General features: G+C 38.0%; 1 protein-coding gene across 4 annotated transcripts in view; it reads right to left on the reverse strand.

The window, feature by feature from the left end:
• Positions 1-3,363: 3,363 nt before the first annotated feature.
• TERB1 (telomere repeat binding bouquet formation protein 1) overlaps positions 3,364-12,196 on the reverse strand; it is a 43,925-nt gene continuing 35,092 nt past the window's right edge. For 2 of the 4 annotated variants that reach the window (XM_013052180.2, XM_013052178.2), the window contains 3 exons: positions 8,549-8,698; positions 8,181-8,246; positions 3,364-3,745 (listed from right to left, as the gene is read on the reverse strand). In XM_013052180.2, the coding sequence (XP_012907634.1) occupies positions 3,558-3,745; positions 8,181-8,246; positions 8,549-8,698 (404 nt within the window). In that variant the 3' untranslated portion in view covers positions 3,364-3,557. Of the gene's footprint in view, positions 3,746-4,084; positions 4,123-8,180; positions 8,247-8,548; positions 8,699-12,196 lie in introns of all 4 variants that reach the window. The other 2 variants (XM_013052181.2, XM_013052179.2) reach the window with 2 other exon arrangements.

The raw sequence follows: 12,196 nt of genomic DNA on the forward strand, positions 1-12,196 counted from the left end.
AGCAGGAAGGGGTGCCCAATATACTGGATGACAGACTGGGTACGATTAAATCTAGGAAGATCAAATTTAAGAGACTACTAAAGTTCTGTAGTACAGTTAAAAATAAATGCATAAGAACAAAATAGAAATTAATTAAAATTACAATCTGTAAATCTTTTTTTTTTTTTAAGATTTTATGCATTTGACAGAGAGAGGCGACACAGCGAGAGAGGGAATACAAGCAGAGGGAATGGGAGAGGGAGAAGTAGGCTCGCTGCCAAGCAGGGAGCTTGATGAGGGGCTCAATCCCAGGATTGATCCCTGGGATCATGACCTGAGCCAAAGGCAGACACTTAAGGACTGAGACACCCAAGCAGCCCATAATCTGTAAATCTTAAATTATATTAACTAGAGTCTGAGACTTGGTCATGTAGAAAACCAAGAAGTATCTTAGGTGAGGTCCATAAAACCTCATTGGGCCCCTCAAAGTTGATCCCTTTTTCTGGCAGTCAGGCCACATTTCCTTCTGGATACAGTTTATAAAGGCAAAGAAGTGGTCAGTGACTAAGCTCATAGGAGACATGACACTGTTCTGCTGAAGTAACTGGGGCTTATTAGCATGAAGGATAAAGGATGTAGAGGGAAAAGGGGAAAGTGATCTATCTTTGCCTTTCTTAAGGACTGGCATCTGGAAAAGAAATTCAACTTTTGTGGTTCTACAAAAGGTGCTTGAGGAAGGCACATTTCATTTTAATGTAAGGAAGAAATGACTATCAATTATTACCCTAAGTAGTAAATTCCCTGTTTCTGAGAATTTATGTAAAATCAAAGATAGCCAACAATGGACAGGTTGTTGTACATGAACTGTACAGCAGTTCATGCCTCTGGCAGCTAACTATAACTGAGGTCACCTCTAACTCCAAAGGTCTATCATTGTTAAAATCATTTTTTATCCCCCATTGATATGGCTAAGTCTGAATTCCTAAAGCCCTACAGTTCTCTAAAGTGTCATCATTCTTTGGCTTTCCTTTTGATATGTCTTCATTTCTTATATTACCAAATATTTCCAATTGAAGGGGAAAAAAAAAAGCAGCTTGTGTTAACCAAAAGATAGTCAAGGGTTAGGACAAAATTTCAATGTTTCAGAAGGCAATATAGTGGGACTCCTGGGTGGCTCGGTTGGTTAAGCGGCTGTCTTAGGCTCAGGTCATGATCCCAGCATCGGGCCCCTTGCTCGGTGGGGAGCCTGCTTCTCCCTCTGACTTTGCCTGCCACTCTGTCTGCCTGTGCTCACACTCTCTCTCTCTGACAAATAAATAAAATATTTTTTTAAAAAGAAGGCAATATAGTATTGGTTCTTTTCTTTTCTTTTTATTACTATTATTTTTTAGAGGGGAAAGGGGCAGAGGGAGAGAATCTTAAGCTCCTTGCCCAGCAAGGAGCCCAATGCGGGGCTTGATCTCACAAACCCTGAGATCACGACCTGAGCTGAAACCAAGTGTTGGACACTCAACCGACTGAGCCACTCAGGTGTCCCAATATTGGTTATTTTATATACAGCTTCAATAACTGACACAAATCGATGTCTAAGCTATAGTATGTCATTCTTGGGGATGCTTCACTGAAGCAGTGTTTGATTTTTCTATTACATACATAATTTCTAATCAATAAAAGAACTATTACCTGAGACCCACTTGAAGTAGAAAAATACATTTAAGTCATATCTGGAATAGTAAGAAACAACTTCTGATTATCTAAACTGGTAAGGCTGAAGCAAAAGACAAAATGTTTTCCTTTTTGACCTAAAATAACTTGCATAAATCTTGAGAAGTACACATTGGAACAACCCACCGGACTATTTAAGTATTCCCCACAGTACTTAGGAAATACTGATAGATAATGGAGATAAATGGGCTAGATTCATTCACACTTTGGGCACTTTAAGAATTTTCCTAATTGTAAATTATTCTTTCATTTAAAGGATATTTTGGATTTAAATAGAAGATTTTGTGCATATTGACTCTCTGGAATTTTCACAACAGATCAGAAAATAAAAAATTTAATAAAAATTCTGAGTTTAGGGGCGCCTGGGTGGCTCAGTAGGTTAAGGCCTCTGCCTTCGACTCAGGTCATGATTCCAGTGTCCTGAGATAGAGCCCCGCATTGGGCTCTCTGCTCAGCAGGGAGCCTGCTTCCTCCTCTCTCTGCCTGCCTCTCTGCCTACTTGTAATCTCTGTCAAATAAATAAATAAAATCTTTAAAAAAAAAATTCTGAGTTTATCCAAGTAGAAATAGTCGTGATGTGAAAAGACTAAAACTTATAGGAAAGGGGGCGCCTGGGTGGCTCAGTGGGTTAAGCCGCTGCCTTCGGCTCAGGTCATGATCTCAGGGTCCTGGGATCAAGTTCCGCATCGGGCACTCTGCTCAGCAGGGAGCCTGCTTCCCTCTCTCTCTCTGCCTGCCTCTCTGCCTACTTGTGATTTCTCTCTGTCAAATAAATAAATAAAATCTTTAAAAAAAAAAACTTATAGGAAAGGAACCTTTGGGACTGAAGAAATCTACAATGACATGAAGCAGTGAACTAATGGGTATATAAGTACAGATGAGCTTGCAGGCCCTGACACGTAATCACTTTGCCACAGCATAGCATTTTAAGTATAATACAGGCTGCATCAGCATCCTTTGGGGATCATGATAGGAATAAAAAAAGAATAAGAAAAATAGAAAATTGAGATAAAATAGTTTGGTTTCCCACTAAAAGAAAACTAACTTAAAAAAATGTTCTAAGCTTTTAAAAAGCAAAAGTAAATAAACATGCACCAAAAAGAAGTGTACCTGACTATAGAATTTGAGAGTATTCAAAGGAACTGCACAATCAGCCTTTGGAAGGGGAACATTTTAGTTAACAAAATGTCATACATTGATTTAATGTGTGGGAACTTCATTTGAACAGCTTGGGAAACTATTCTAAGTTCCAGGAAAGAACTTTCACTGGGTAAGAATACACTAAAATCCAAATGTCTCACATGGTATCCACCACAATATAATGTTAAATAATGTTTAAAAGGCTGATCATTTTATTTCTCTGACTTGTATTCCTTGAGCTTAAGGAAAAATAAAAGCATATTCCTACCTGAATGTTTGACCTCATAAATGAATTTTTGTCTTACTAAGCTACACATTAAAAATGTTTGTTTTATGGGGCGCCTGTGTGGCTCAGTGGTTAAAGCCTCTGCCTTCGGCTCAGGTCAGAATCTCAGTGTCCTGGGATCGAGCCCCACATCGGGCTGTCTGCTCCGCAGAAAGCCTGCTTCCTCCTCTCTCTCTCTGCCTGCCTCTCTACCTACTTGTGATCTCTGTCTGTCAAATAAATAAATAAAATATTTAAAAAAAATGTTTGTTTTATAAATTACTTTAATAATTTGATGAGATAGAGCATCACAAAAAGTATGTAATTAAAACAGTATTCCTGTTTTCAGATTTCCTGCTTCATGAGAGTTTAGAAGAGTATTTTAAATTGTGTTTTCTCAAGACATTGTATTTTAAGCGTTGAAACTAAAAACTGGCAAGTATTCCGATCAAGGAGCTGCATACTCGGGACGTTTGGTCAGCTTGTGGTATTTGTGAGCAAGGTCCACAGCCTTCCGTCCTTGCTGAAAGGGGAAAGACCACAAAATTAAATTCCAGTGATTTCCCATTTTCTTAACTCCATTGAAAAGGTAATTTATTTCTTCTTCAGTAAAGTTTTTACGAATTCTTCTTTTTTCTGTAATTAAGAAGAATTGTAGAATATATTAGTACTTGCTGAAAAAACGGATCTTCTTGAGACCCAAATAAGTGCTTAACTTTATTGTACAGATATGAACTATATAGTGAGAAAGCTTCCTGCCTGCACTACTCATCACAGAGAAATGCTTGTCAATTTTAAAAATTGAGTGCCTAGTATGAAGCTAGGCCTTATCATTCTGAATTCCTCAATAACTGTAACTTAATCCTATTGTAATAATACTTGCAATATCTTTCAATCAAGAAACAAAAAAATTTATAAACATTTGATTTCTAAGTCTCTCAACATTCCTGTGAGGACAATTAACAAACAGCTTACCTATCTTACAGATACAGTCTTCCCAAAGGGCTCCATTACTTCATAGAATAAAAAAGAATATCAACACTTGTTACTTTAATTAACAGGCTTAATAAATATTTTAAAATAAGGGTCTTTTGAAATTCATTTTAAAAAGCACATTCACTACCTATATGGGTGCTCAGTTTGATTAAAACTCAAAAAATAGGGGCACCTGGGTGGCTCAGTGGGTTAAAGCATCTGCCTTTGGCTCAGGTCATGATCCCAGGGTCCGGGATCAAGCCCCACATAGGGCTCTCTGCTCAGTGGGGAGCCTGCTTCCTCCTCTCTCTCTGCCTACCTCTCTGCCTACTTGTGATCTCCATCTGTCAAATAAATAAATAAATAAATTTTTAAAAAAATTCTTCAAAAATAAATAAATGAATAAATAAATCTCAAAAAATAGGTGGCACAGGGGAAGGAAGTTTTCAACTATCTGGCTTTTAGGGATACTTTCTACAAAAAAAAGAATAAACAGTTGGTGTTTATTAGTATCTTCTGGTGATGATTACCAGGAAATAGTTTTCTTTGAAGTTTTTTCATTCATTGCTAATTCATGTTATTATTGTAGATAGATGCTGATAAGGAAGACTTTTTTTTGTATTTCCACTTAAGGCTGCTGCTACTTGAAACAGTTGTGCTGGGACAACCTTAGAAAATCTTGCCCTTGCGCAGGTCAAGACTGTTAGCTATTTATCTACCTCTCCTAGGACAGGAGCCATAGTTCAGATCTTTTAAAACAGAAACTAAAATCTTACCAACAGAAGGCTGAGAAATCAATAAAAGTAATGTCTGGTTATTACTTAATGGTATTACTTAGAATGCAAGATCCATGTAGGTAAGAATTTTTGTCTGTTTTGGTCACCACTGTATCCCAATGCCTAAAATAGTATCTGACACAATCTGACACATAGAAGAGGATCAATAAATATTTGTTGAAAGAAAGAATTCATTGGTAAAAAAAAGTGCTTCAAAACTTATCAATGGGGGCACCTGCGTGGCTCAGTTGGTTAAGTGCCTTGTCTTTGGCTCAGGTCATGATCCCAGGGATCCAGCCCCACATCTCCTTCTCCCTTTGACATTCCCCCTGCTTGTGTTCTCTTTCTCTCTCTCTCAAATAAATAAATAAAATCTTAAAAAACAAACAAACAAACAAAAAAACTTATCAATGAAGTTACTCCTTACTTTTGGGTCTACTGAAAAACTGTTGTTTTCCAAGAAGTACATGATTTCAACTTCATTGCTAAATGATTTGAACTCATAATCGGGACTGGACAGGTTGTTATAACATTCAGGATACGAGCATCTGGAAGTTGTTCATAGTCAATTTCCACTTTTCTAATCAAGCTGACATTTCACTGACTCCTACATATGTGCCCAATTCCTCAAAGGTTACTGCAGCAGAATACAGAATACAGCAGTCTAGAAGGAGGAAGCAGCTCTACCCCACAGGGCTCCCTTCTGTGGCTTCTTTAGTGTTCCTCTTGTATTTTTTCTTTTAAAGATTTTTATTTATTTATTTGACAGAGATGACAAGCAGGCAGAGAGGTAGGAGGGGGGGCGGGAAGCAGGCTCCCTGCTGAGCAGAGAGCCCAATGTGGGGCTCAATCCCAGCACCCTGGGATCATGACCTGAGCTGAAGGCACAGGCTTTAACCCACTGAGCCACCAGGCGCCCCAAGTATGTTCCTCTTATATTGATCAGGTACTTGGAAAGAGTAGGGGAAAGGAGGAAAGAAGGCTCAGTTCTAGAGACCCTTATTTTTCAAACCCTCTTAAGATACCAGTCCATTCTGGGGGCGCCTGGGTGGCTCAGTGGATTAAGCCTCTGCCTTCAGCTTGGGTTGTGATCCCAGGGTCCTGGGATCGAGCCCCACATTGCATGGGGCTCTCTGCTCAGCGGGGAGCCTGCTTCCTCCTCTCTCTCTGCCTGCCTCTCTGCCTACTTCTGATCTCTGTCTGTCAAATAAATAAATAAAATCTTAAAAAAAAAAAAAGTACCAGTCCATTCTGAACGAGAGCCTAGGCTCTTTAAATGCTTAGATGTTGCAATGGTCTCTTCTTAAAAGGATGGTTTAAAATTTGAATGTAACCTACAATCAAACAAATGGTCATAAATGTCTCTCAAAAAGAAAGGGAAATCAAGTGGGTGGGAAATGGCAACATATCCAAAATTCCTAGCCTACTTGAGAGATATAAGACCAATCTATACCATACCTCCTCAAGATGCCTTTCTAAATTCTAAAAAAAGCAGCAGCCCAAATTATTAACTATTTGCTTTAAGCTAAAGAATTTTAACTTATAAAAAAGATGTAATTATTTATGAGCTGGACATCACTTAACAGTATTAAGGATTCCTCTGTAAAATCAATGTATAACCCTAATTATGTACATTTCATGAGGCTCCACAAATGAGTTTACTATGTAAAATGATTATAGGATATAATTTTGGTTATTATACATTTGTTTTTAGGTCATGTTGTTGAAAAGAAATCCATTATTAATTTGATGCCAACTCCTTGTCACAACCAATTTTTCCAAATGCAACATGTTTCTATGGAAAAGTAACCATTTTCTAACAGTTTCTACAGGAAATATTTCTTCAAAAAGTGGACTGCTCTACATGAGTACTGTACTTAATTTTTTTTTAAAGATTTTATTTATTTATTTTACAGAAAGAAATCACAAGTAGATGGAGAGGCAGGCAGAGAGAGAGAGAGAGAGGGAAGCAGGCTCCCTGCTGAGCAGAGAGCCCGATGTGGGGCTCTATCCCAGGACCCTGAGATCATGACCTGAGCCGAAGGCAGCGGCTTAACCCACTAAGCCACCCAGGCGCCCCTGTACTTAATTTTAAATTGCATGCAGAACTTTAAACTTAGAAAAAGACCCAGCCATAAAAAGTAAATTTGAGGGGCACCTGGCTTGGCTCAGTCTGATAGAGCATGTGACTCTTGATCTTGGGGTTTTGCTTTGGAGCCCCATGTTGGATGTAGAGATAACTTAAAAAAATAAAAATCTTTTTTTTTTTTAAATTTTATTTATTTGTCAGGGAGAGAGAGAAAGAGAATGCACAAGCAGGGGGAGCAGCAGGCAGAAGGAGAAGCAGGCTCCCAGTAGGGAGCCTGATGTGGGGCTTGATCCCAGGGCCCTGAGATCATGACCTGAGGTAAAGGCAGATACTCAACTGACTGAGCCACTCAGCTGCCCCCCACCAACAAAAAAAAAAAATCTAAAAAAGTAAATCTGAAACTTCTTTTAAGGCTTTGGAAGTGAAAATGGTAAGTAAAAGTATATGGTAAAACATTCCCATATGTATCAAGTCTAAATATCTTTGCAATAAATGACAGAATAACACTATAGATGTTACTAAATTCCAGGTTATTTTGACAAGTAAGATTATTCAACTGCTTATTCTTACTCTGCAGATATTAATTCCATATGAAGATAATAAAATGATAACATTTTTTAAGTCTCCATAATAAATTTGGAATGGTGATAAACCCGAAACATTGACCTGTAGTTAAATAAAAATTCCAATAAATTAACTCATCATTTAAGAAGTATTTTGATTTTTAAGGAGGGTTCTATTTGTCTCTTCAGTTCTGATGGTATAAAGTGCTGTAGTTATGAACCAAAACCTTCTGCAAAATCTTTCTGAAGCACTTACTCATAGGAGAATAATTTTGTTCTTAAAATAGAAATGTGATCCAGAGGATAGACTAGGGGCTTATGAAAAAAGACAGGCTTGCATTTGAATGTAAGCTCTGTCATTTGCCAATTTCTTATACCTTAAAGTGGGAATAAAATAAAACCTACCTTATAATATTACAAGAATTAAAGGAAATGTCTATAAAACATGTAACATACAGTAAGTGCTTAATAAATGTTAGTTTCCTCCTGCATCTTCCCCTGCTGGCAAGAAATGAGTGAGGAAAGCAACATGAGGAAGGAAAGTGAAAAGTTCCTTCTTAGGAACTACGGCCCTCACTGACGATGAGACCGAGAACAATTCTTCAACTGTCCTCTTTTTCTCAGAACTATATGCAATTTAGGTTTATTTAAAAATTAAATATATTCACTTATTTCTCCAGAGGCAGTAGATTCATGACTGAGTTGTCGTCTTCTACGTGGGGTCAGCAGAATTTCTGAAAAATACAGAAGACATTTAGAATACTTACAGTATCAATCTGAGTAAGAGCACATCAATTCCATAAGTATGGTATTCCCCCCACCCTTCTAATGGGAATCCTTAGATGGATTAGGAAGAATTTTTAAACCACCAGAGACTAAATCTGTTCCCTGGGTATATCTTAAAACACTGGTTTCTCAGAGATATTTTCTTTACGACATTATTTTGCCCTCTAACTTTTTAACATATTTAATGTTCTAGATCACAGTTCAGAAGGTATAGTCATAATTATAGTTTCAAAGCTGCTGAATTAATTACTTTTGTTACAGATAAGTGATTTCCTTAGTTCACTTTTATATCTGTCTTCAGCTTCCACAATGACTTTATGACGATCACATTGGTATGGGCAAGAGTGCAAGAGCTTGCTAAAATTTCGGCTATTCAGGGATTTTCCTACTGCTATGCAACCTAAAAGAAAACAAATTAAAATGATATATAGATATTACAAAATATCAAATAACAAAAATCAATGAAAACAAATATCTTTATGATGGTAACTGACGTGAAATCAGGAACTTAATTTTAAGTATGTCAAGAAGCTCAGTCACAGGAGAGATTAAAGACAACAGATACAATACAGTGAAGTAAGTGTTATAATAGAGGTGTCAACAGTTAGAGTGATATATAAAAAGACCACCTAGCTTGGTTAGGTTCTGAGCAGGAGTCACTATAGGGAAGATAACCAAAAGAAGTGGCTTTTATGCCCAGTTGTCTTTTTTCCTCCCAATGTTTTATTATGGAAAATTTCAAACACAAAAGAGTAAGGGGAAAGTATAATGAACTTCCACATTTCCATCATTCACCTTTAATAATTATTAAGTCATGCTCAGTCATATTTTGCCTTCAATCCACTTACTCTGCTCTGTCCTCCATGTATACACTGGATTATGGAGCCTGGAACTGGCATTTAAGTATCATTTCATCTTTGTCCCTAACAGAGAAGGGCTCCTTTTTCCAAAACCATCATCAAGCCTAAAAAAATTATGCCTAACATAATCTAATATCTAGTCAGGGTTCAAATTTCCCCATCATTTCAAAACTTTTATTTTATTTTATATTAAAGATTTTATTTATTTATTTGACAGAGATCACAAGTAGGGATCATGACCTGAGCAGAAGGCAGAGGCTTTGACCCACTAAGCCACCCAGGCACCCCAAAACTTTTTTTTTTTAAGATTTTATGTATTTACTTGACAGAGGGAGACACAGAAAGAGAGGGAATACAAGCAGAGGGAGCAGGAGAGAGAGAAGGGAGCCCTATGTGGGCCTCGATCCCAGGACCCCGGGATCATGACCTGAGCCTAAGACAGCTGCTTAATGACTGAGCAACCCAGGCGCCCTTAAAACTTTCTTTTTACAGTTTGTTTAAACTGTGATCCAAGAAGGTTCTTCAGTACATTCAGTTGAAATGTCACTTGAGTTTCTTTAACTCTATCAATTTTCCTCTCTTCCTCCTTCTCATTTACTTGATATAGACACTGGGTCATTTATAATGGAGCTACTCCAAGCCTAGGTTTTAAGGATTTTATGCTAGTTAGACGCTTTAAAACATTCCTGGGTATCTGATAAACTAGCAATTAGATCTGAAGACTGATAATATTCAGATTCAACTGGGTTTTTTAAGATCTATTTTATTTTTAAAGATTTTCTTTATCTGAGAGAGAGCCAGCGAGTGAAGGAATACGAGTGGGGGGTGGGATAGAGGGAGAGGGACAAGCAGACTCCCTGCTGAGCGAGAAGCCCTGCAGGGCTCAATTCCGAGACTCTGAAATCATGACCTGAGCCAGAGGCAGATGCTAAACTAACTAAGCCACTGGGGCGCCCCTATTTCATTTTATTTTAGAGAGAGAAAAAGAGAGGGATAAGGGGAAGGGGTCAGGGGAAAGAATCTCCAAGCAGACTCCAGCCAAGCACAGAGGCTGATATAGAGCTTTATCCCATGACCTTGAGATCATGATCCAAGCAGAAACCAAGAGTCAGATGCTCAACCAACTAAGCTACCCAGGCGCTCAGATTCAACTGTTTTTAGTAGAGCTCCTCACAGGCAGTCTTGAGGACTTCTTACTTAATCATATTAAGAAGTACATACAGTCTCTCTCTCTTCTTTGAATGCTAAGATTGACCAGTAGGTTCAGGTGATGTTAGCCACTTCCATCCATTATAAAGTTTCCCATCTGCCAGTCACCTAATGGCCCACTCCAAAAGGGCTAGAAGTTAGGCAGAAAGCTGGCTAGGATGAGGACATTACAAATACAATGAACATGTGCAAAAGCACAAAAAAGTGAAAAAGCGTAACATGTTCAGATGATTTTAGGTACTTTGGTGTGGCTGGAGAGAAATGTGGGAGTAAAGTTGAAACTAGTGAAGGTTGCAGGGGCCATATAAGAATGGTCTTGAAAGCCACACCAAGTATATCTACTCCAAGTATATCTACTCCAAGTCAGTGGGGAGGAGCTAATGGATATTTATTAAGCAGGGAAATGACTTTCATTTGTCTCATAGAAAGCTTAGGTGAAGATAAGAGGATCAGTTAAGGGGTTACTTCAATAGCCCAGCATATAAATGAAGGGATTCTGAAACAGGACATTTACAGAGAGAATGTAGAGATTCCTGACGTAAAAATTGGTGAATGATGAGCTGTTAGGGTAAGGGAAAAACTAAGGATAATTCTTAAGTACTTTGACAGTTGACTGAATGACAAAGTTTGGAATAAGCACGGCAACTTTCTGGCAGACTTAAGAAGACAAATATGCAATAAAATTTAACAAGTGGAAGCAGAACAAAATTCCACAAAAATTTAAAAGCCAGGCAGAGAGTTTGAATCAATGAGTTACAAAGAAGCACTGAGGGTTCCTTAGCTTGATGACTTGATAAAAAGCACATGTTAGAGAAGTTAACAGCAACATACACATCATATATATATATAGTTTTTTTTTTAAGAAATTGGATTTACTAGGTAAAGGGTTTTTATTTATTTATTTATTTTTAAAAATATTTTATTTATTTGTTTCACAGACAAAGATCACAAGTAGGCAGAGAGGCAGGCAGAGAGAGAAGGGGAAGCAGGCTCCCTGCCGAGCAGAGAGCCTGATGCGGGGCTCGATCCCAGGACCCCCAGGACCCTGGGATCATGACCTCAGGTGAAGGCAGAGGCTTTAACCCACTGAGCCACCCAGATATTGTTTTAAATACATCAAGCTTAAAGTAAAAACAAGATACTGAATAATGTCCTGGATATAGCTGGAAGTGGAGGAATGAGGCTATAACTGGTTCAAGGTAGAAGCAAAGTATAGAGACACAGATTTGAAAATCAGTAAAATGATAGCTGATGCCACCCAAGTAATTGTTGCAATGGCGCTGAGAAAGTGCTACAGAGTATGTCTTGGGGGAAATAATGGTAGAAACTTGGCAGAAAGAGAGAGATAAAGTAATGAAGGTGATAAAATGGAGTGGTTTTTAGACTTTTTGAGGTAAGGATTGAGATCTATTCATCTTTGATACCCATGCTACCATGGAAGAAACACTCCCTAAGTATCCATGAAATGAATGAATCATCATTAAAGAAAGGAACTAAGAGAAAACCATCTCAAACAAAGTAAGGGATGAAAGGGAGTTAATGGTTATAGAGCACCCACACTGCCCTCTGACATACATCAGATCAGAAGTTCCCAAACTTTCCCAGTTCATGGCATCCTTAAGTTCTTGGTGATTTTTATGGCACCCCTGGGTCAAAAGAAATACTGATTTGCCTGTTAAGTCCAAAACAATTTAATAAGCATTTATGTTCTAATAACTTAGTAGCCATTTGAAAAGATAATATACCTAAATTGAAAATAATAGGGGCACCTGGGCAGCCAAGTTGATTGGGTGTCTGACTCTTGATTTTGGCTCAGGTCAGAATCTTAG

This window comes from Mustela putorius, unplaced genomic scaffold, assembly GCF_011764305.1.
Source record: "Mustela putorius furo isolate JIRA1106 unplaced genomic scaffold, ASM1176430v1.1 tig00000174_pilon_pilon_pilon, whole genome shotgun sequence".
Classification (NCBI taxonomy): domain Eukaryota; kingdom Metazoa; phylum Chordata; class Mammalia; order Carnivora; family Mustelidae; genus Mustela; species Mustela putorius.